This window comes from Melospiza melodia, chromosome 1 (assembly GCF_035770615.1).
Source record: "Melospiza melodia melodia isolate bMelMel2 chromosome 1, bMelMel2.pri, whole genome shotgun sequence".
NCBI lineage: Eukaryota > Metazoa > Chordata > Aves > Passeriformes > Passerellidae > Melospiza > Melospiza melodia.
In genome coordinates this window covers 10299896-10325111 of record NC_086194.1, presented here as the reverse complement: position 1 = coordinate 10325111, position 25216 = coordinate 10299896, and the positions used below count along the sequence as shown (strand labels likewise).

The 25216-nt window shown below is 38.6% G+C and overlaps 1 protein-coding gene across 1 annotated transcript in view; it reads left to right on the top strand.

Moving 5' to 3' along the window:
* The first annotated feature begins 4966 nt into the window (after positions 1-4966).
* NCAPG2 (non-SMC condensin II complex subunit G2) overlaps positions 4967-25216 on the top strand; it is a 43287-nt gene continuing 23037 nt past the window's right edge. Inside the window, exons 1-10 of the mRNA XM_063176377.1 lie at positions 4967-5007; positions 5674-5759; positions 9251-9442; positions 10492-10606; positions 10988-11145; positions 11898-12032; positions 17414-17508; positions 18348-18417; positions 19098-19184; positions 21742-21837. Coding sequence (XP_063032447.1) covers positions 5685-5759; positions 9251-9442; positions 10492-10606; positions 10988-11145; positions 11898-12032; positions 17414-17508; positions 18348-18417; positions 19098-19184; positions 21742-21837 — 1023 coding nt within the window. The 5' untranslated portion in view covers positions 4967-5007; positions 5674-5684. The remainder of the gene's footprint in view (positions 5008-5673; positions 5760-9250; positions 9443-10491; positions 10607-10987; positions 11146-11897; positions 12033-17413; positions 17509-18347; positions 18418-19097; positions 19185-21741; positions 21838-25216) is intronic.

Here is a 25216-nt window from a genome sequence, read left to right as displayed (position 1 = left end):
AATTAATAATAACAGTGATTTTGTACCTTAGAAGCAATTTTTCTCTTAAAGACTAAAATAGAATGAGAGCTGCAAGGAGACAGGACACTTATAAGAGCAGTAAATCTCTATCAGAATGTAATTTAATAGGGTTAAAGTAATACAGACATAGCATTTGTAACTGCAGTGTTTTATATCTGAAACAAATTATCTGACAAACTAGTATTATAAATTTACTCAATGATACATAGTATTCTGAATGAGGACAATGACTTTATACTAGAAAATGTTTGCAGCAATTGTAATGAAAAATTCCACTCTCTTTTGTTTTTTTTTTTTTACAGTGGGATGGATTCAGCTATGCAAATACTGTTATTGTAATTTCTTTTTGTATCTTATAACATTTCAGAAATCTTTCCATTTTCATGGTACTAATAGTGGGCAGAGAAAAAATACAATGACTTGTAACACTTTATAAGTAATGAGTGATAAGAGTAAGGGCATAATAATATGGCAAATAATAATTATAGGACCAATAGAATGGTTTGGGTTGGAAGAGACTCTAAACATCATCTATTTCCAACACCCCTGCCATGGGCAGGGATGTCACAGACATCTTTTGTGAAAAATCCTTTCTTTAGGATTTTTCCCTCTTCTGAGAAGCTGAGGCCCCAGAAAGAGAATGTAAACAATGGTTATCTGCTGCTGTGGAATGCAACAGGTGCATCTGTGATTGGCCCATGTTCCATGTTTACAATTAAGGGCCAATCAAAGACAGGATCTCTCTGGGACGGAATCAGAGAGAGCTCCGTTGTTGATTCATTCCTTTTCTATTCTTAGCTTAGCAGCTTCTGAACCTTTCTCTCTATTCCTTTTAGTATAGCCTTAATGTAATATATATAATAAATTAGTAATTCCAGCCTTCTGATCATGGAGTCAAGTTTCTCGTCTATCTCTTCACCCTGCAACCCTTGCAAGCCCTGTAACACAGGGACACCTTCCACTAGCCCAGGCTGCTCAGAGCCCCAGCCAACTTCACCTTGAACACTGCCAGGGATGGGGCACACACAGCTTCTCCAGGCAACCTGTGCCAGTGCCTCACCACACTCACAATAAAGAATTTCTTCCCAGTATTTAATCTAAACTTGCCCTCTGTCAATTTAAAGCCGTTCCCCCTTGTCCCGTCTCTCCTTGCTCTTTAAAAATTCCCTCTCCTCGTCTGTAAACCCTTTAGGCACTGAAAGGTGCTTCAAAGTTTCTCCAGAGGCTTCAGGTCTCTGGGCTCAACACCCCCAGCTCTCCCAGCCTGTCTCCCTGCTCCAGCTCTCTTCATGCTATAACAGCTAAGCATTTTGTCATGAAGCATCACAACAAAGGCAGGAAGAAGCAGCTGCCGCGTTCTCCCCGCTCACACGGGGCCGGGCGTGGCTCCGTGCGGGGCCGGCAGTGCGCGGAGCTCCCGCGGGGCGGCGCCCCCAGAGCGGCTCCCCCGAGCGGCCTCTGCACCCCCTCCGCGCAATTTATCCCTTATTTTGGTCCGAGTTAACAAGGATACATTTTTTTTCTTCTGCAGTGACTTTTTTTCCCTAGTTAATCTCTTAAACTCTAAAATTGATTCATGTTAATATTAATAATTTAAGGGAAATAAGCCTTTTCACGGTCTAATCACACCAGCATTGAGAAGTGACAGTCGCCTCTGAATAAAGGATGGCATGATTGGCAGGATTACCTTCAGGCAAGGGGAGATCTGGAGAAGTGGAATAGTGTGAAACTTCATCTCTCTCTCATGCTGTTCGGATTATTTATCAAAGTATGTGAAGATCAAAAAAAAAAAAAAAAATCAAGGGAAATGCACGCATGTAAATTATTAACAGCCTGCCTCAGAGGATGAGCAGATTTTGTTCATACTGTATTAACTATAACAAATTTTATTACATATTCAAAGAAAAAGAAATAGAAGTTACAACTCCAGCATGGTAGTAGATAACGTGTGAAATAATCTCATAAGACACTATTATCTACAAAATAACATTGTAAATATAAGAAAATATTGTCAAGAAAGCATCTGATGTTCAGGGAACTACTTGTTTATTTTTTTATTTATATTGTTGACTCTTAGAGGTTGAAATGGAATGCTTGCTGTAGTCCAAACAATATTCTGGTGTGAGCCATCTGTGACTGAGATCTCTAATGCAGGCCACCAACAAGAATAAAGACTGGTTCATGAAGCAGGAGCACAAAAGCAAATCTTTATTTGCTGTTGCTCAGCAACCATGTGCGAAAGGCCCATTTTTCATTTTTGCCTTAACTTGACAGGAAAATGATAATAAATATGAGATTATTATCACAGGGTATAGATTATTTTGAACAGATGAACAGATATGTCAAAGAGAGGCATATAATTTGGTACTCTTGAAAGGGAGAATATTAGAGAAACTGAAAATAGAGTTGTAGGTTTATTACTGGCTTGCAGTTCATGCACAGTTCTTGAAAAAACCTAGAAAACATTATTCCGTCTCTCTGGTTTCTCTATATGGTCCTTTAAAATGAATCACTTGGTGTTATTCAGCCTGTTGTTATCTGTGTCAACTTCTAGTTTCAATACTGTGAAAAAAACCATTCTGTGGTTGCTATGCAACAGAAATTAAAAACTAAAATATGTTTTAGGTTGTTTGCTAAAATGATATGTGCCCAACTAAATAAACAGTAACCAGGTGACTAATGTAGCATCTAATTAAAAGACTAATCAAGGTATTAATGAAATATTCAGTCTACATGAGTCACGATGAATAAATCCATCAGCTTGGATCTAAAATGGCAAAGATTTTTAATTTATGCAGGAAATTTTTAATATAGGGAGGCATTAGCATAATGTAAAAATGTCAGGTGTTATACTTTTTTATTTGTTTTTACAATTCTACAGGTATGCTGATTGCTCATGCAACTTACTCCAAGCAAACTGTTCCACAGGCTCCTTGCACTTAGCTGGATACATGACTTGGGATATAAAGTCAGGTCCACAAGATCTGACACAAGCCAACTTCTCATATCAAATAAATGTAGCAGAAAATGCAAAAAAAAAATTGATTTTTAATGTGAACTAAAACTGTGAAAGGCAGGATAAATAAGGAAGATTCAATGTTAAAAATTAAAACAGCAGAAGATGTAAATGCTACTTTTAAAGGAGCGAATTTTTACATTTAATACTAAATGAAATCTAAATTATGTAATATTTTTTAAAATGACAATCCTGAAAAGTCTAACCAGATGTGAGAACTTATATAGAAATTATAGTTGGTTTTCTGTTTACACAGAAAAGCAGCACACACTGTACTGCTTCTACAGACTGAAAGTAAATTACTTTAGTTCTGCACCTCTCTCTTCTAACAGCCAACACTGAGAAATGCTACTGAAAATGCCAAATGGAAAGACACAAACTAAGCCCTTAATAAGAGACTTTGACTAGCTTTGGTTTGCAGAAGAGCTCAAACAAATGGAATGGGGAATATGATAGAATTCAAAATTTGACTCTAACTATTTTCAACACTGCAAAGAAGAAACAGAATTTCCTGATATATTAAAAAAATATTTAGAGTTAGTTATCAAACTAAGTATCATGTGGCTTACATAGCGTCCTATGCACTCTGGCATATAGGCTGTTTAACTCTTCATTGCTTTTGGATGAAGAGTGCAAAGTACTCACACTGTTCACCGGGACTGTGAGTAAAAGCATAGCTGTCAACAATAGCAACAATAACATTATTGGAGAAAAAAGCCACCAGTGTAATGAAATGCGTGATATTTTGCAAAAGCAGTTATGTTCACTTAACCAGAGATCCATGGAAGAAGGAATACCGCTCCTTAAGCACGAACATGAATTTAACTGAGCAGGTCTTCCCCCCATTTGGAAGCACTGACACTTGGCAGGTAGTACAGAAAGGGAACAGCGAGCGGGGCAGTGGGTTTGAACCGTGGCAGCTGCCTCTGGGGAACTGATGGATGTTCCCCCGGCACCAGCCGTGACAGAAAGCAGCGGACGAAGGAGCCTTTGAGGGCGGCCAAGCTGCCGGCAGCAGCAGCCGGGGCCGGCGGGGCAGGGGCTGAGGAAGCGGGGGGTGAGCCTGAAGAGGCTCAGGAGAGACCTTATGGTTCTCCACAGCTCCCGAAAGGAACGTGGAGCCAGGTGGGGTTCGGGCTCTTCCACGGCAGAGCCAGCGACAGGACAGGACACACCCTGAAGCTCCGCCAGAGGATGTTCAGGTGGAGCATTAGGAGGAATTTCTTCACAGAACGGGTGACTGGAATGGGCCGCGCAGGGAGGTGGTGGAGGCGCCCTCCCTGAAGGTGTTTAGCAAAGACTGGACGTGGCACTGAGTGCTATGGTCTAGCTGACCGATGATGTTCGGTCACAGGTTGGACTCGGTGACCTCAGAAGCCTCTTCCAGCCCAGCTGACGCTGTGCTGTGGTTCCCTGACATTTGAACACGATCCCCTGTCCCGAGGGGGTTCCCTGAGTTTTGAACACGATCCCCTGTCCCGAGGGGGTTCCCTGAGTTTTGAACACGATCCCCTGTCCCGAGTGCGTTTCCAGGGCCGCCTTTCCCCCACCCCGCCCTCAGCGGCACCGCGCGCGGGAAAGGGCGGAGGCGGCGGCCGACCTCTCGCGAGACGAGACGGGAGTTCCGCGGCGCGCGCGCAACGTCGGCCGCGGGAGGATTCGAAAAGTGGCGGGTGACGGAGGGACCGGACCGGGCGGGGGCTGGCGGCGTCCCGGAGTGCTCCGGAGCGTCCCCAGGTGCCTCGAGCTGCCCACCGGTGTCCCCTCCGAGCGGCTCCCGGAGTCCGTGTCTCCTCCGGCGGTGCTGCCGTGCGTCGCGGGCTCTTCTACGCGCGTGTCTGCCGGCTCCGTTCCTCTCCGCAGAGGCGGTGCCGCGGTGTTGGAAGCGCGTCCCGCGTGTCCATGAGGGTGCGGCCGCTCTGAGGGTCCCGCGGGTCCGTGAGGGTTCGGCCGCTGTGAGGGAGCCCCAGGTAAGCGGCCCGTCTGGCTCCCCGCTGCCTGCCCTGCCGGGGCCTGGCGGAGCCCCCGGCTGACTCGGGACAGGGCTCAGGAGCGGCCCCCGCCCCGTTCTGTGGTGCGGCTTCACACTCACTAAATGCTGTGTAAGTCGCTTTCCCACCTGGAGAATCACATGAGGAGACACTTGGGATGGAGGGAATGTTTATGTAAGCAAATAAGGCTCTTGGTGGCCTTGCCCATTTCCCATTTCCATTTCATTTGATAGCCGAGAAAATAGACCATTTTACTACCCCTCAGTGCTTCTGATACAAATAAATAGTGTTGTTATTGGGAATTATGACTAGCTTAAATAGTGGGTATGTGCTGGAGAATGCATTGTGCTTTTTAAAAATCAAAGTATCCATTAGCAATTTATTCTGCTTTAAGACTTACTAAAAAAAAAAAAAAAGACCGAAAAAGAAAGCAAGCCCTGCAGCCCAGTGATGTTGTGAATCCAAATACTGATTCAGATAACTAAAATATGTTGGAGGGGAAAACTACTTTAACTATGTAGTATATAGTACTATGTGTAACTACTGTAATATATAAATATATATATAAATGCTATGTATATAACTGATATATGATTTACAGTACATTGACAGTACCTTCTCTAATGTTATGTTTTGGTTATAAAGTGGATTCCAGGATGAAGCGCGAAGCATTTTTGCAAATTGTGTCTAAAGAGTCAATTGAAGACTTCCTGCGTTACACTCAGAGCCCTGTAAGTGAGCCAGTGTGTACATTTATCACTTCTGGAGTCGTGAGTCTGTTCCAGGTGCAGAAATCATGTGACAAAGGGACAGAAACTGTCTGTCTGGTACTTGCAGATGGGGATGATTGCTATACAAAATAAGTTCAAATGGCACTTGAAGGAATATAGGCTGAAAAAGTTGTGGAATCTGAAGAATGAATGTTTATAAACCAGATAATTTTCTGGTATTTGGTTGTTCCACATACTGTTTTTTAAAAGTAAAATATTAGTATTTGTGTAATTCTAAACAAATACTGATTACATGTTGTTGTTGTTGACATTGTTACATTTCAACCCATGGAAGAGTTTATTGGTATATAAATAAGAGTTAATGTACAAACATAGCAGAATTGTGTTTCACTAGTATTTGTTCATTCATTTGGTAGTTTGGGCTGTCCACTTGTTCTTTGGTCCGTGTTTAATTTTACTTGAATTGTTCTTTTTATCACTGAATGCTTTAGAGAAGGGGTGGATTGCTCTTTCTAAAGGAAGTGTGGAGAGAACAGGGAGGAACAACCAAACAAATCCCCTGGAATCTACTGTTAAAAGCTCATTCTCACTTTGTGTATATATTGCATAATAATGAGAAATAATAATTTGCACTGAGCTGTTTCCCACTCACCTTCAATCTGTCTGGTGTTAAATATACCTGAGCTCTTCCAGACATCTCTTGCTTGCTGCCATAAATGGTACTGTGCAGTTTGTTTCTTGAGCTTTCTTATGGGTATTTTCTGGTAGTACCTGTGGCAGGGTGAAGTGGATCAGTTGCCTCTGTGTGCCCAGAGGCATGAACTGATTTCATGTAGCACTGTATTAAACCCACAATCTTGTTCTGTGTAATAAGCTTACAGAGTTTGTCTCCCAGACATCCTTGAATCTTTCCCCAAGAAATTTGCTATTTCTTTCATTTGTGTGCCTGGGTGTACTTATGGATGATAAATTTATTACCAGACTGCCTTTGCCTAAAGTCTCCTTCCCATTTTTTTCCAAATCTAAACACTTTAGCAAAAAAACTATTCACTTTAGTATTCACTTGCAGTGTTTCCTTTCCAATTGATTTGGTTGTGTTGATTCTGCCATCTGCATTCAGTAATATATTTTAATGTGCCATGGGCTATTTGGGTTTTTTTCATCCTTTTATTTGCCATCACCAATTCACAGGAGTTCTCTTGCAGCAGTGTTCAGCTTTTGCCAATCTCTCTGGAAACTTTTTCACCAGCTACAATGAGTAAATTGATTAAAATTGTCTTCATGCCCTTGTAGCATAAGGGAACATGAATATCCCCATGACTTTTTGACTGTCCAAAATACTTCAATTCCTTTAATAATTTCCTTTTGAAAGCTGCAGCAATGGAGGATGTGTGACCATGTCTTGTCTTAGTATGAGGATCCTCCTTTTTGGGTCTCCCTTGAAAAATTCTTGATTGCTTTTCTGGAGGAGGCTGTGGTTAAATAAAACATCACTAAAGCTTCACTGCTTTCCTTAGTTTTTGTATTATATTTGCTACTTAGTTGGTGCTCTAGCCTTAGAATTTGCCTTTTAGACTCTTCAAAGTTCAGTTTTTAGCATCACTTCTTTCAGTGTCTGTTTTCTACACACATCCCAAACCCCCTTTTACTTCCCCCTTGAATTTTTCTTTCCTGCACTTTCACTGTTTAGATTCATCTGTGTATTCTAAAATTCCAGGGCTTTGCTAATTTTCCTTCAGGGTTGCCTGTGGGCTTTTCTTTTTTTCCTTTGTAATATTTTAACAGTGTCATATTGTGGTGCTGTTCATTAAGATCTTGAGCAGGTGCTGTTGGTTTTTTCCACTAAATCCCTTTCTAATTCAAGAAAATACAGAATTTCTTAGAAAAATAGGAATCACAGATATGATTATCATTCACTGTCACCCTTTGTCCTCATAGATTTTGGAATAATTCTGTCTCATATCATCCCAAAGAAAAATCTTAAAGCTCTGATCTTATTATGGATTCATTCTTTCTGTTTAAAACAGTACAATCTTAATATCCTGTCTTTTGGGTTTGTGTGAAGCACAGGGCTGCAGAACTCCCTGTGAGGCCTTTGGTTTATTGTATTTGTTTTCAGTTGTAGAATTGAATAGAAATTCTCTTATAAATATTAACAGGATCTTTCTTCTCATACCCTTCTGGGAACCTTGCAATACCTACTGCTGCTTCTTTCATTCTTTTCAGTTTTTACCTTCAACTTTCTCTTTTTGATGCCTTGCAGTGTATCTGCAAACTAAAAATAGATTTATTTCAAGATTATGGGAGTTCTATTTCCTCTGAAGTGTTTTGATCCAACCTTCACTCCTGTATTGGAAATTACATCTCGGAAATTATCTTTCTTTCTCTTGGCTAGGCCGGGTCTTCCTCATCTTCTCTCTGCATATTCCCTTTCCTAGCAGGTTGCCTACCCTTCCTTGATGCTAACAGACTCCTTGTGTCTCTGAGGTAAATTCCTTTAGCAAAGTTCTTTCTAGGAAAGAGTTCAGATCAGCCTGGTGGTGCAGTCTCTACTGGAGAGTGAGTGATGGTGCCTTCCCTGTCTGCAGGGCCTCAGCAGGAGCTGTGGGCTCAGGAGCTGGCTTTGGTGAGGGGCTTTAACACATGGCAGTGTGCAGAGCTCTGATGTGTGCACATCTCAAATCAGTGCTGTCACCAGGCTTGCAAGGGTTTGTCAGGGTGAAGAGAGAGGCCAGAATCTTGACCTCATGTTCAGAAGGCTGCATTTATTATTTTATGATATATATTACATTAAGATTATACTAAAAGGAATGGAGAGAAAAGTTCTCAGAAACTAGCTACACTAAGAATAGAAAAGGAATGAATAACAAAGGTCTGTGTCCAGGCAGAAAGCAAGAACAGCTCTGCTGTGAGTGGTGAGTAAATTCAAACATTCACCCAAGACCAATCATGGATCCACCTGTCGCATTCCACAGCAGCAGATAACCATTGTTTACATTTTGTTGCTGAGGCCACAGCTTCTCAGAAAGAGGAAAAATCCTAAAGAAAGGATTTCTATGAAAATATGTCTGTGACAAGTGTTGTCCCTATGGCTCTGCTGACTGCTCTGTTTCCAGTCCTTGCCTAAGGATTTTCTTTCAACAGCCATCATCAATTGATACTTAAGGGAGCAAAGACATAATCAGGGACTTAAATTCTGTGCAGTTTTGAGCATCTTAGCCAAGGGTATGGAATTGTCTTCATTGCTATCAAGGGTAAAGACTTCTGTCTTAAAGGCAGAACTCTTGCTTCATGATAAAGAGTTAACTAGCAGGAGTTTCTTATGCTATTTAAAAAAAATATAACTTCTAGAAGGTATTTTACCTCTAACTGGAGAGGAATATAAGTTAATCATTAATGTAAAAACCCAGATTAAATGTAGAAAAGATGATGATGAAGTATAAGCCACTTTGCTGATGTGGGATTGTGTGGTGTGTTCTGACCATTTATAGAAAAATACATGTGATCATTTTGACTTGAATGAGCTACTGCAAGAATTGCCAAGAAAGCAGAAAGAAGTGCTATGGCAGAGACTGACACAGCTGCTGACAGAGAGCTTGATGGAGAACCCTGTGGAAACATGGCACAGGACTGGAGATGATGAAAATGATGATGACATGGAAGTTGAGATAGTTCCAGAAATGGTAAGAATCTTGTAAAATGAAAACATGATGAGTGTTTTGTGTATTTTAGGAAATAAAATGGAATATTTCCATAACATCTGAAAACATGCAAGGGTTATGAAATAAGACCAGTTCCAAATATCACCTTCCTGCCCATTTTTTAAAAAGGCTTAATTTATTAATTAATTTATTAATTATTAATTTCAGTGTTAAGCTGAATTTATGATTGGTCCATGCTCTAAAAGACTAGCTCTTCTGATAATTTAAATTATGAAAGATGTGACTTAGTTTTCTCAGTAGAGTTGAATGGGCTTTTTCTATGTCTTATGTTAGTAAACAAATGTTAATGTTGCACATGTTAAGTTTAAGTAGCTGGCATATAAGAAATTCACTACCTGATTTTTTTTTCCCTATCTCATTTTATTTGATGAACATAATGAAATCTAGATTCAACTGTGCTTTCCACAAATTTAGAATACATAGAATTCTATGTATTCTAAATTTGTGGAAGGCACAAATTTAGAATTTTCTGTGCTGTAGTCTATGTAGCCTTGAGAATACTGGGGGAAAAGGTTATTTAATTTTGGGTGGAAGAAAAGAAATGCAGTGGGGAAATCATTAGAGAAACCAAGAGGCTTGTAGAAAAATCAGTCATCTGTTCCAAGGTCTGTAGAATCAACACTTGGAGTGAAATTCACCAGATGTACATCTCCGAGTTACACATGACCCTGCTGGTTAAGTCTTTTCAGCTCTGAAATTGATGTGTGTTTGAGTGGGTTTATTGCAGATGAGGATTTTAGTGCAGGAATGGAAACACATGCACAGTCTCAAAGTTATCTACTAGCTGGAGCTGAAACCCCTTTTCAAACTTTTTGAAAAGATGTACTTTAAAATCTGTTCTTTACCTCTTATTTGAAAGGTTTTGGTTGCCAGTATGCTCGTTCTTCAGAAAGGAAGCATAATAACATTTCAGCTTTGCTCTCTGTTGCTAAGGTTCATTTCTTGTTTGAGTTATTTTCTGAGCCCAAAACAACCTGCAGAAGTGTTTCCTCAGCATTGCTTTCTTTCAGAAACAGACTGTAGCAGTGATCCAAGGAGTGGCAGCTGTTGTTATTGCTTCCATACCTGCCGTGGATGAAAATGTAAACTACAAAGCTCTTGTGGAATGTGTGTTTATCCTAAATGGTGAGTGCCTCTCTGTACAGAATGCTGCATTTTACAGAGGCTGTTTGATCTGACTGTGAAACAGAATTCACAGGAGAAAAGTTGGTACTGGTTTGAGTTCATATTTATGAGACAAAATTAAGGCAATGTTTACCTAGAAATCAGCTGCACAATTTAGAAGTTGGAATGCAAATAGTTAAGGTAACTTTGATTATCCTTTGATTTTTATTACTTTTAAAGGAAACTCAATATTCCATTGTTACTGATCCAAAACTTGGGCCAAAATAGAGTTGCCTAAATACTGCAGTGAGCATAAGCCATGGAAGTGTGGCAGGAGCTAGCAGACTGCTGTTTGAATGACTTGGTTCATTGCAGTAAATAATTATCCCATTACTCTTGTAGGTATCCTTCCTGCATTATCTACATCTGAAAAAAACCTACAGGATGCCATCCAACGTGTGTGTGAAATGTGGTGGGAGAAGGAACTGGAGGGGAAGGAGCAGCTGGGGAAGACTCTGTTTGTCATTCTGCTGAGGAAAAGCCTGAATAAAGCTGCTGTGGTAGGCTGAGGCTGTGTTGAGGCTATGTTCAATAATAACTTTCAGGTTATTATTGAATATTTCAAGAGAGATAATCCCTCCAATAAACCACTGCCTTCTCTAGAACAAATTTTAAAGGTTTTTGGCATCAGTTTCACAAGTGAACTGGATTTTAATTTTTTTTTTTGCATTCCTTTTAATCTTTTCACTCTTTTGTCCAGTCCAATGGCCAAGGTTTTTATTGTAATTAACTTTTTGTCAACTCAGATATTAAGTACTGTGTTCAGCTAAGCATAGAAACAGCTTTTGTGGGAAGCTTCATTTTCTCTTGCGTTTTATCTTTCTACAAATAATTTTTCTTTCATTTTTCAAAATGTTTGAGTTGCTTGGTGCATTGTGATACACATTTTTTGCACTAATTCAATGGATGTATCCTTATTTCTTTCTACTGTTTTTCCCTGTTAACTGCATGTACTGTATAAAGTTTAAAAAGTGCAATGATGTGGTTTTAACATATTTTGCATGGAATGGCAACTTTTTTTCTTGAGCATTTCTTGAGCATATCTTCATTTGTTGGAAGTCAGAATTTCTGCAGTTACATGTATTTTTCCCAGTAATAGGATGAAATGAATATTCATAATTTCACAATCTGTAACAATGCATTTCAAGTTCATTATTTAAAATCCTTTCAATGCAGTTTTGCATTAAATCAAAGCTTTTTGCATTAAAGCAAAGCTTCTCCAGTCTAATGTGGGCTTCTTATTCCCTGTCAGGGTGTGGATATAGTTCGTGTATGGAATCTACATCAGACATTACTTTGTTTTGATTATGATTCAGATGAGAGTAATGAAGTCAAAGACTTGTTGCTTCAGTGTTTTATGAGTGTAAAACACATTAAGAAAGAAGAGGTAAGCCAGCTTTTATCTTACTGTGGTTTTGTGCCAGTGAGCTTTGGTTGCTTTTAATAGTTCTGCAGTTTGTCTTTTTTTATAGTACAGTAGGTAGCAACATGAGAGAAATCAGCTCTGACTCCAAGCTATAAATGGTTGATACTGTTTCATTTGGAAAACTTGTTTCTATTCCAGACTAAAGTGTGAAAGTTTATGTCTAAATCCTCAGTTCCTTTATCCTGAGGCAATAAGAATCAAGTGCTTTGCTTCCAGTGCATTTCCCTCGATACTTTAAATCATTCCCTGGTGTAATTCTTTTCTTTTCTTTTATAGCAGTTCTTCTTTTATTCAAGACAAGTTACTGTAGCAAAATAATTTTCCTTCTAAATGACTTCATCTAGAAGAATGTGTTGCCATATTCTCTTTTAAAAGTAGCATAAAAAGAACCCAACTTGACAGAAAAATAAGAATTACTTTATTTAACTACATAGATTTCTCTCAGTGAACAGTTGCTCTTTTGTTATTTAGATTGTGCCTGTGCTCCAGAATTGTGGCATCCAAGCCTTTTTTCTGGTTAGGTGACCAGACCACATTACTTTGTCTCTGAAGTTCTATCTCTTCCCTGCATATTTAAAATAAATATTCCTTTTCCTGTGGAATACATGAACTTCTGTCATAAAATGAGCTCTGAGATTGGTGCATGGTTGTGGTATATGTCGAATTAAAAATGGAGATAGCAAAGGAATTAGGTGAAATGGTTGATAGAGCAGGGTTTGGATACCTGCCACAAAGTTGGTGGGATTTTGGTTACTTACATATCATATTTTAAGCTGTTTTAGTTTTGACTAAAATAATGATGTACCAAGGTAATATGAGAGGTGGGAATGGAAGAAGAGAAAATGTGTGTGGAAAGAGGAAAGGTAGGTAAGGCTTTATTGACAGAGTTCACAATTGATTTTGTGTCCTTGGTGTATTTCATTTTAAGCCATTTTTTGCCATCTGGAAAAAGTGTGTACCTGTGTGTGTTCTTTGTCACAGTACTTTAAATGCATTTTCTATATTTGATTCTGTATTTTTTTCTGTTTTATTTGAATCCACTGTATTGTTTTAATATTTCATCTTCATATAGGCACAGTAAATGATTGGCAATTACATATGTAAAATACAACTGCTATCTAGGCTTTAGATGTAAATTATTGTAGTTCTTTTTTTCTTCCACATTATGTGAGACTTTTAGTAGAACGTGTTAATTACTACACAGCTTTTCTGAAGGAAGTTTGCTCCTTGAATCTTTGAGTGAAAGAGTATAAAATTGACGTTTTGTTGTGGGATTTTTTTAAATATGTGGGGGGAAAGTAGACTAAAAATCAGACTCAGTAATGTATATTTTTCCTGGCATATTAAAGTGAAAATTTATGTCTGCACAAGAATGTGCAGATTTGGTCACGCTTTGCACATTTCGCTTCCCTGCATGAGATTTTTCTCTTTGTTCTCCCAAGGATTTCTGGTTCTTGCCGTTTTGTCACCTTTGCATTATCATTATGCATTAATTGCCTGCCTCTTTCTAGGTAGATCTAGAGAGCACCTTACTGCACTCTCTGCTCATTAATAGTTTAGATCCTGGATTGTGGATTCTTTGCTTTCTGGCTGGAAGCACTGACTGAAAGCAGCAGCTCCCAGCTGGAGCCAAAGGGCTCAGCCTTGGCCAGTGGTGGGGCTGCCTTGGAGCCCTCTGGCTTTGGCTCTGCCAGCACAGGGAAAGCTTCTGGCAGCTTCCCACAGAAACCACCTCTGCAGCCTCCACCTCCAAAACCTTGCTGTGCCAGCCCCATACCAAGGCACTTCACATCCTGAAGGATAATAGTTCAAAATAAAAGGAGAACCATAACCCATTCTGGAAAGATCCCAGGACAGGGTTCAGTTAAATTAAGTGTGTGAAATAATTTTAGACATCTGTGCAGGAGCATAATCAGTACAGGTCCTGGGAAGGATTTGATTGCTTAAGTGAATGACCCATGCTGCATTAAATGACCTAAGCTGCCTCAGACATCCAGGTGGGGCTGGCACATAAAGCACTGTCATAGATCTCTGCCTTCTGGAAAACCATCTGGGCATGTGAAATTGCTCTGTGTGTAGGGTGTGCCACATTAACCCCAGTCAGCAGAGTCAACAGAACAATTCAGCTCCATAAAACAGTAACTAAACAGCTGATCACATAAAACACTCTTCAGACAATTAGCATTTCAGTGACTTAAACATCCAAATTCACATGTCTCAGTTTGTGAGCAGAAATCCAACTTCACTATATGAACTTCCAGTACTTATCCAGAATGGTAACCAACTTGGATTTTCCCAGCTCTGCAGACAGGAGATTCAAAGTGTTCAAAGCATTTTCCTGTTGCTGTGAGGCCATTGTACCTCAGTTGCAAGTCCTTTTGTTTGGCATTTGTGTGCTGTGGGAGTTCAGTTGTGGTAACATACCTCATGTATGTTCTCTAATTTCCCTTCCTGGTTCATTTCACTAATGTTAGATTTCTTCTGGCAACAAGAAACCAACCAACACTCCCCCAGTATCTCTGCTGAACCTTTTTTTGCATCCTGTATTGCTTCTAAAATGCATATAGTAACACCAAGTATCAACATGATGTATGAATTGCTTTGAGTTGAAAGTGAGCTTCTGTGGATCAGGCCTAATACTCCCTTTAATGCCTTCAGACTTGTTCTACAGTTCCTAAGAAAAGTAATGCTGGATTTTCAGAGTACATATCCCAGAGCACAGTAGCACAGTAGCTTAAGCTGCTATAACTCCAGGTTGCAATGATCCTGTGTTGCCATGGAATAGCATTCCTCTTTTCCTTTTCACAGTGTAATGTTCAAGCAGCAATATTGTGGGTTGATTGAAGGAGGTGGCTGTTTTCTCCTAGTGAGATTATTTTTCAGACAGATTAACTGTCTGGAATGGTTCATCATATGCAAGACTGAAGGAAGGGAAGGGTCAGGAATGCAGTGTATCTGTTCTAAATCAGATTAAACCAATAGAGAACTGCACATTTATTACACCTCATTGCAAGATCAGGGTGTTCAGTGTTTCTGCCTTCCCAGGCTGTGCTGTTTAACACACAGTAATATTTCTCAGAGGCTTATCATTAGTGGAGTGATCCTCTGAATTTCTCCCTCTGTGATTTATGAAAACATTCTTGTTCAGATAGGGTTTCCAGTCAAACAGCTGCAGAGCAGGTTCCTGTGTTTTACAGGTGGGTCTGTTGTGCTCTTTCCTTGCTCACCTTCTCTGTGTGTACAGAACAAAGTCATGTGCTCTGTGTCCACAAGCACAGCAGAACCAGACACCCAACACTGACACTGCATTAGTCCCAAAGATGACAGTTCACAGTCTCATTCACCTAACTCCAGGTTATCTCTCACAATTATGAGAATGTTGTTACCAGTAATTATTGCAGATCCATTAATCACAAGCAGCAGATTCAGTTAGAGGCACTTACCATTTTCAGGAGCAGGCTCAATCTTTTGAAACCTAAGGCTAAAAAGAATTGGTTGAAAGCTATTTTTTTGGCTTTTTGTCATCTGTTTTGCTGCTGGGGTTGTAGAAGATGAGATGAGTTTGAGTTTGTCCTCATCCTTGCCTTGTTGAGGAAAGAACTGAAGGTCAAAACTCCCTTGACCTTTTATTTTGTCAGGGATGTTGATGTGTGACATGCCAAGTGGGACTCCTCTATGTTTATAGAGACAACCCCTGTTGAGTTGGGAAGGTTTCCACCAGACCTGAAGCCAAAAATCTTGACATTGTATTTGGCCATTAGGTCTTGATTTCTCTGAGCTTCTGAGTTACTTCTTCACCCAAAGGCATTTCAGTTATCAATTCACTACAGTGCAGTTTCTGACTGACTGTACTTCCATCTCCCTCCTCTACTCTGTGAGATTCCAATTCCAAATGTGTCTGGCATTCAATTTTCTGTGTTTGGTCTTAGGTGTGAACACAACTCTTGGCCCAGCTCTCAATGGAAGTGCCTCTGAACCTCTGCTGTTTATTCAGTGACCTTTTGCACTTCTGTCAATGTGCTCTTTACTATTGCACTTCCTTTATTGATTCCTAATTGAATTGTTGCTAGAAAGCTGAGAGATACAAATGACCCTTACAACTGACTCACCCTTATGTGTGATCAGCCATTTTGAACTGTTACCTTCACCTGTAGGCTAAGTCAGAGTGAAGCTGCCTGTACAGATACTGTATAATGCTGCAATTCCTTGGGCAGAGTTTGCTGATTCTGGGAGATCATTGGCTTATTTCCTTCATCCACAGCCTTTTACAAAATCCTATTGCTCATCAGATTTGTCATCATTGTTCCTGACTTGTTAAAATGGAAGAAAACTGATTTGGGAAAAATAGTTTCTGTTTTCATGAATGAAAGCAGCTCCAGGAGGTTCACAACATTACCTTTCATGTGGCAGGAGGAAAGGAATTGTCCTTGCTGATCAAAACATAGAATTTCCTCAGTGGCCCAGCTGTTCTCTGTGGCTTGGTTAAAATTGTTTCTGCATGCAGTGCTGGTATTGCAATGACTTGATGAGGGTTCCTCAGTGTGACAGAGATAGAAGAGATCTTGCTTCATGATCAGAAGGCTGGATTTATTAATATATGAAATACAATACATTATAACTATACTAAAAGGAATAGAGAGACAAGTTGCAGAAGCTGCTAAGCTAAGAACAGCATAGAAAAGAATGAATAACAAAGTTCTGTGTCCAGCAGAAAGCAAGGCCAAACTCTCCCGTGAGTGGTCAGCAAATCCAAACACTCACAGAAGACCAATCCCAGATGCTCCTGTTACATTCCACAGCAGCAGATAATTATTGTTTACATTTTTCTTCTGGGGCCCCAGCTTCCCAGAGAGGACAAATCCTAAAAGAAAGGATTTTATGAAAAAATGTCTGTGTCAGTGCTGGTAGAGTTGTAGTGTTTTATTTATGCCTTCAGCATCATTTCAGTGTCACCCCAGGATGATTTTGGGATATTGGCACTTGACAGAGCTCAGTGCTGCAGCCTCCATGGGGGTGCTGACTGCACAGTGTGCTGCCATTCTGGAATGCTGCTCAGTTGAAGGCACACCAAACCAGAAAGGACATGGAAAGAGTGGAGGCAGATATGTGATCCATGTGTTCATTTGTTCTGTGTTCTTTCTACACTATGAATAAAAGGAGTGCTTGAATTCTGTTTAATAATTAAGAATCTTAAATAGTTTTTTTCCATTTCACCTATGCATTTTAAAATTAAAGATGTAATTTCCTTTGTATTTGCTGATTTTTGAGGTAGCTCTTAAATTGCATATTCTTCAGATCTTTGAGTTCTCTCTGTTTCTTCCTCTCTTCCCCGCCCCACACAGGGAAGAAGACTCTTGAGTTTTTTGTTCACCTGGAATGTAAACTTCATTAAAATGATACATGGAACTGTTAAAAACCAATTACAGTTCTTTCCAAGGTATGCATCCCAGTAAGAGTACTTCATTAGTAAGAGCTTGTCTAAAATCTTGTTTATCTCACTCTAAAAATACCTAGTGTATTGAAAGAATATATCAATAACCAGAAACCCACAAATCTTCTGAATATTACTGCTATATTGTTTCAGCAACTTCATTTCATAGGAGCTCTGACGTGCCTGGTGTACAGTTATAGGAGCAGTAAATGTTGATTTGCCATTAGCTAAAGCAAATGACTTTGGATAGAAATTGGACTGCATTATTTGCAGTGCTTCTGTGAGGGTTGCAGGTCCATTTCTTCTTTGGTAGGGTATTCCTATTTTTTCCTACAAGCAATCTCTAATTGAATTTTCTAGGTTTCTATGTAAGGCATTCTAATAAGAAGTGACTTGCAGGATAAATCATAGCCTGAGAACTTGGCTGATGGATGAAAAATATGGAGATTTTTTTTCTTTGATTATTTGGTGAAGTATTGCTGAAGTAATTCTGTGTATTAAAATCAGAGGCTTTCATGTAGAATAATATATTCCTGTACATGTCTATAAAGAATTCCAGGCATTCTTCATGACATAACTGGTAAAATATCTCTCTGAATGTTTTGACTCTCCCACCATAGGAGATATTTCAAGTATCATGTAATAGTGCTTGTGATCATTAATGAAGAGTTAACTTGGTAGTTATGGGTGTAGACTTGAAAAAGAGATTTTCTTCTAAAAAGCAATTTGCACAGAATTAAGAAGAATATTGATTCTTATACAAAACTTCATGTTTCACCTTTATGAATTGTGCATAGATATGGTTAGTATGCTTTCTTGACAGTGTTTCCTCTATGTTAATACAGATCCTTGGTGGAATGCATTTCAGAAGTTTACTTCAGGGCCTGGAAGAAGGTGTCAGGAGAATTCACAGAGGTAACACTATGCTTGAAATTTCATTTGGATGGTTTTGAATTTCAGGGTGGGAAAGACTCATGACTTTCCACTACAGAGAGGTTCCTTTAACAAGCCTTAAAAAATTATTTCCCTAAGGAAAGAGCCCCTTCAGCATTGTCAAGGAGCAACTGTATGTCATGCTTTGAATGTTTTCCCACTGAGATCAGCTTGGCTGCAGTTAAACACCTTTAATTCTGCTGCTGAAATATTGGTTCACACAAATATGCATATGCACAATGTTTTTCATAAACATGCCTGTTAGCTGAATGACTGAAGCTTTTATTCAGCATGTGCAAATCTGTATAGTTGATAGCTCAGGTATTTATCAGTTTTTGTGGATTTCCATGGAAATTATTAACGGCATAATTACAGATCACAACAATGCTAGAGCAAAATTTCAGATACCAAAGTACTTTTATTTACCCTTCTTTTAGCTTCTGACAATTGGATTAATTCTAGATTCTGAAATTTTGATAATCAGTTGAGGCAGACTGAGGCCCCCAGCATGGAAAACTTTGGGCAAGGCAGAAGCCAAGTAAGAAATAATAGCAGGTACTATTTTCAGTTTCTTGTTTTAGGGAAAATATAGTTGCTGAACAGCTACAGTACTTATTCTTGTTTTATTGTGTTAACAGGAGCATGTGTGTGTTTTACTGTAGGTACTTGAATATAACTGCATTCAGGATTTCATGCATCATGGAATTCATCTACCCAGAAATTCTTCTGTTCATTCCAAAGTTAGAGAGGTAAGTTCCAGGAAAGCATGACATGACCTAGTAGCATCAAAATGAGATCAGTTGCTACAAATTAGCAAATTTCCTTTTCATACTAAAATACCATACCAGGTGTGGCTGGGATGGAAATACTTTCATTCCTAGCAGGCTGTGTTTGGGGTGTGCTGGTGGCACAGCAATGTTCTGCCTGCTGCTGAGCAGTGCCTGTGTGCTTTCAAGGCTTTCTCCTCCCCGTGTTTTCCCTTGGGGGTGGGCTGGGCATGAGTAAGAAGCTGGGAGGTCACAGCTGAGACAGCTCTCCCAAATGACCAGGAGGATATTCCATGGCACACAACATCATTCCCTCAGCAAACTGAGGGAAAGTGGGTTTTGGGGAGGCAGCCATTGCTGGAATGCTGGCTGAGTATTGGTCTGCTTGTGGCAGGTGGTGAGTGGTTGCATTTGCATCACTCCTTTGGGGAGTTTTTTGGGCCTCTTTGCTTCATTCATTAAACTGTCCTTATCTTGATCCATGAACTTGCTTTTCTCTTCCAATTTTTTTTCTTCCCCACTGAGCAGGGAGTGTGTGTCACAGACATTTTTTCATAAAAATCCTTTCTTTTAGGATTTGTCCTTTCTGGGAAGCTGAGGCCCCAGAAGAAAAATGTAAACAATAATTATCTGCTGCTGTGGAATGCAACAGGTGCACCTGTGATTTGGCTCATGTTCCATGTTTACAATTAAGGGCCAATCACAGGTCCAAGCTCTGGAACAGATTCACAGAGAGCTCTCTTGTTTTTAGATTCTAATCTATTCTTAGCTTAGCAGCTTCTGCAACTTTTCTCTCTATTCCTTTTAGTACAGTCATAATGTATCATAGATCATAAATTAATAAATCCAGCCTTCTGATCAGGAAGCAAGATTCTCATCTATATCTCTCACCCTGAGGAACCCTCACAAGTTGCTGCAATAAGTGTGTGCATGGCTGTGGGTATTCTGCTGGTGACTAGAGCCAACCCACCACAAATACTTAAAAAATAGCATATTCTGAGAAATAATGTTAGAACAAATTATAGGAGGAACCTGCTTATAGTTTTGCACCAGATTTGTCTTTGCTGCTCAAAAGTAGAAGGGGATTTTCCAGTGTCAGGAATAGGTTTTGCTGTCTGTTGTCTAAGCTTTCTTTACCTGCAGAATTGACCTTTCCATAGATGATCACAGGGACGAAGAGTCATAACCTTCTTGAGGCAAACTTAGTGATGGGTCTGAAATGAAGCTTGGCTTTTTTCTTTTGATTGTGTGTAGGGGATTTATATAGGTTTATAGGGATAAACTTTGATTCTAGTTGTCTGTCTGTGGCTTTCAGTCATGAGCAGAGCATTTGAAGCAGAATGAGAAGTGCACAAGCCTCTTTAGGACATTTGTATTTGATCAATGCCCCTTCCCCTCCCATGCTTGCTCCAAATACCCAGACTCTAGAGTGTATGCTGTGTGCAATATTCAGCTTGACATACCAGTGTACAATTCTAGAGTGGGTTTTTTGTTTGTTTTGGTTTGGATTTTTTAGGGTTGGATTTTTAGGGGGTTTGTTCTGTTTTGTTTTCTCATAGCTATAGGATTTCCTTGTCCTGTGATTCCTGATTGATGGAGCAGGCATTTGACAGGGCATTTCATGTTTTACAGACTCTGGGGCTTATGATCTTGAAAGAGGACAGTGAATAAATGTCTTTGGGCTGCAGGAGGAGTAGGTCTTGGAATAAATTTGAACTGACCACTAGAGAGAGGGTCAGCTTCTTTTCAAATTTTGTGTAATCTTGTATTCTGTTTTCCAAGATCTTCAGGGAATTATCAGTGCTGTATTGATCAAGGCCAGAAATGTTCAGAGGATGATCTTGTCTCACTTTCTGATTAATTACCAACCTTAGAACACAGCTCAAACTGCTCAGTGTTTCAAAGCGGAGGAATTCTTCAAATCAAGTTACATTATGTCCTTTCTCATATTCTGCTCTGGTCTTCCACTTTCTCTTTCTTTTCTGCATAATTCAGATACAGAAAATAACAGGATTTTTAGCTAATTAAGCACAGTTTTGAGTTCCAAAGAGTGCTGATACTTGCTTTTCATCAATGCATAAAAAATGTATTAGGGTATGTGTATGTGTATTTGGGTAACTCCACTTACCAGATAAGTTCCTTTGTTCTTAACAGAGAAAAAGCTTATTTATCTGTAGTTCATAATTTCAAGTTTCAAAGTACTTCTACCAGCCACTTTAAAAATAATTTTTATAGTAACAAAAATGAGGTGTTGCTGTGCAATTCTCTAGCCATGTTTTTTTTCTTAGTTGTAGATCTTTATATAAACTTAATGACTCTATAAAATTATAAAATATTATATTAATTAGATTGTTTTAAATGAAATATTTTTGAGACTTCCTAATAAGATACAGGGTCAATTAGCATGTTTAGGTTTATCATTTTCATAGTATGAAAGCTCTAGTCTTACATAATTATGAAATGCATCAACTCCTTACCACTTCCTGAATGTAGAATGTTAAAATTGGCTTTGGATCCTGTTTTATTTGTTTTTTCTTAGATGCTGAGTTATTTTCATAAACAAAGTAAAGTCCGTCAAGGAGTTGAAGAAATGCTCTATAGATTGTATCAGCCCATCCTCTGGAGAGCACTAAAGGTAATTATCCTTTTCAGAAAATATAAATGTCTTTCTCCAGCTATTAAATTTTGGGTCCCTTCCACATCTTCTGTTTTTATTATTTGCTTTTAAAATGGATGGCCACAAAAACCAAAATGAGTGTTTAACATCACAGATGTAGCTGAGCAAGTTTTTAAGTTGTAATTAGACATAGCATGCACAATAATGTTCTAATTTGTTAATATAATTTACTTGTAAAATCCAGTTTTGTTTACAGGTACCTAGAGTGCTTTCCAGGATTGCAGTTGCCATTCTTATCTTCTCAGTCTGAAAATTCTGTGTAATCTGGTATTATCTTTTCCAAGATCTTTAGGGAATTATCAGTGTTTTATTCATCAAAGCCAGAAGTGTTCAGAGGATGTTTTAGTCTCACCTGTTGATTAACTACCAGCCTAAGAGTACATCTGAATGAATTTATTGGAGTATTAATTTAGGAAAACTTTTATTCTAGTTGGATTGTATAGACAGACATTAATGGTATGGATGTGCTTTCAGAATGACATTTATTATTTGTAGTTCTTTCATGGTGTGTGTGTCCTTCTGTGGACTGCATGCATGGACTAAGGAGGACCCACTGCAGTTTGTCTGCTCAGTTACACTCTGTGATCAAGAGGAGCCAAGCTTCCTTCTTTGTGACAGCTTTTATTTTGTCTGAAATTATGAAATCCCTGTTTGTGAGAGTGTACACATACAGCCAAGTTAATTTCTGGCAAACATTTACAATTTCATTTACTGGTTGGTCATAAGCATCTTCTCTAGACGTGAGAAAGGCATTTGAAATTCTCAAAGTTGAAAGTATTTAGTGTTAACTTCAGAAGTTGTTTATAATGGATTTTATGAGTTGCAGGAAAGAGTTGAGATCTGCTTGGTTTCAACAGAACCCTGTGGTGGAGGTGGGAATATGAAAAGTCATTGCTAGGCCAATATCTTGTTTGGTGTTACATTAAATCTTGGATCCCATCCTTTTAGAATTTATATGAACAAGAACCCTCTGGATGAAACATTTGTGTCCTGATGCCAGAGAATGATAGCTACAAATCATGGCTTCCTTTAATTTCTCCATTTCTGTCCCTAAAAAGAATAGAGGTTTTAACTGGTTTTTGGTAAGTTAACAAAATACACTGTTCCATTCTCAAGGGAGTTGCTGCCTGTCAGTGAAGGGTTGTAGTCACTTGCCAAAGGCCAGGACTCAGATGTGAGACTAGACTGCTTTTTGGAGGAAGATTCTGTCAAACCTTATGAAATCTGCATACATTAATTTGGAGGAATGTAACAGAAGATGTGTGATCTGGAAAAAAAAGGTCACTGATTGATTTGCAGTAAGACAATGGGAGAATTCCAGATTCCACAAGTAGCTGAAATTTTAACAGCTGTTATTCATAATTTTCACATCACTAATGGTTCCAAGGCTGGAACAAATCATGTAATACTGCATGAAGTGTTTGGTGGTTTGAACTGTGCTGTGACTCAGAATCACCAGTAGTTTAAAATACACAACTAAGAAGGGGAAGCTTATAACTGTTCTTATAACTGTTATGGATTCTACTCCAAAGCTTGAAGTGTCAGTTTAATTTCAGATAACTAGTTTGATGCTCCTATTTTAGTCAAATCCCTAATTTAATACAGAGAAGAACAAATTCTGTTCTAGAACACTGTTTATGAAACAGAAAGGACACACAAGGCCTGTTTACTCCTTCTTACAGAGAGCAAAAATACTTCAGTTGTAAGAACACAGTGAGTTCCAGAACTGTGGATGCTGAAACTACTTGATTTCATCTCTGAAATCTTTAAATTGAGAATGCACATTTTGTAATACAGTTCTCTGGTTTTTCTTCAATTGCTTGTTTTGCAAGTAATTAGATTGCACAAGGTTCTGTTGGGGCTTTTACCAGCACATTTTTATAAGCCTTTATGCAACTCTTAAGTTTTTATAATATAAGCCCATATGTAACTTCTTCATAATTTTTTCATGTTCTTATTATGAAAAGCAAGAGTAATACAAACATAAAAGAGATGTGCAGTGATTGGTTGTTAGTATGAGAAGATATATGGATATAAAAATACAATTATCTAGTGTAAGTAGTGATTAAGCTATTTCTTATCAAGCTGAAAAAGTCAAGAACCACTCCTCCAGGAATTCAAGCTGTTGAAGGAAGTGACTCCTTTAAAGTGTTTGGTTGTCTTTTTAAATATTTTTTTAACATCCCACACATTTAAACTAAGATGTCCTGGGAGAGCAGTGTTTTAAATAATATGAAGTTAATTTCAGAATCTGTAAGACCAGTTAAAGTTTAAAAGAAAGCTGTGAAAATTAACTGAAGAAAAAAGTAAATTATGTTTTTAAAAGGCTCTGGAAGTTCCTCAGAATAGTAAAAGCATAATGGTAAAAGAAATATTAGTTATTTAAATTACTGCAGGCTCTGGCATGGAAAAGTCAGTGTGGATTAAAACAGACCATGAATTTAAACTCTTAGGTTCTACCTCTGTGAAGACATTGTACTAGCCTGAATATGCAAATACATTTGGGATAAATTCCAGTTAATTAAAGGCAGGAATTTGAACTGTGGGTACTCAGTTCAGAATTAAAAGTGAGCTTAATAGAATTCAGTGTAATGCACTTAAAAAGTTTATGGAAATTAACTTTCTGGAATGGCTGTGGTAGACAAGGTCTAGGTTATTGCACAAAACCACATTTGAATTAATTTTCACATGCAATGTTAGTGCAGAAGAGCTATTTCACCCTGAATTCACATATGATCTTGTTATGTGTTAATTCTTAAATATAGACAGGCTCAGAGTTAAAGGATTTTCTATAACTTTATAGGATAGAATTAAGAATTAGGTCTTGTCACCTTTTAACTGTTTGCATTATCCATAGTAAATAAAGGAAAACACAAGTCCCTAACTAAAGAATGTATGTGTGTGCTTTGTTTGCTTTTGTAGTATCCAATTCCAAATTCCTAGTAATTTTGTTGACTTGAACAATTTGGCATGTTATGGTCCTACTCCACCACATCAGGCTTGGTCAAGAAGAGAAACCTAAACCAGATTGTAATTGAAGTAATTGTTACTATTGTGTTTTTTTCTGGTTTTATTTGTCATTAGTTTATTTTGAAGTAATTGTTACTATTGTGGTTTTTTCTGGTTTTATTTGTCATTAGTTTATTTAAGTCTAAATATTACATGGTTGTTGCCATGTTCCTTTTCCCTGCTTTGATCTCAATGTGCTTTATGACAAGGGAAGAAGATAATTAAATTATTAGCATAGTCAAGAATGTCCCTGAACTGTCTCATCTTGCTGTTAAAATTAGGCCTACTTTGCTTGTTATATTGAGAGCTTTTATTTTTTTATTGGACA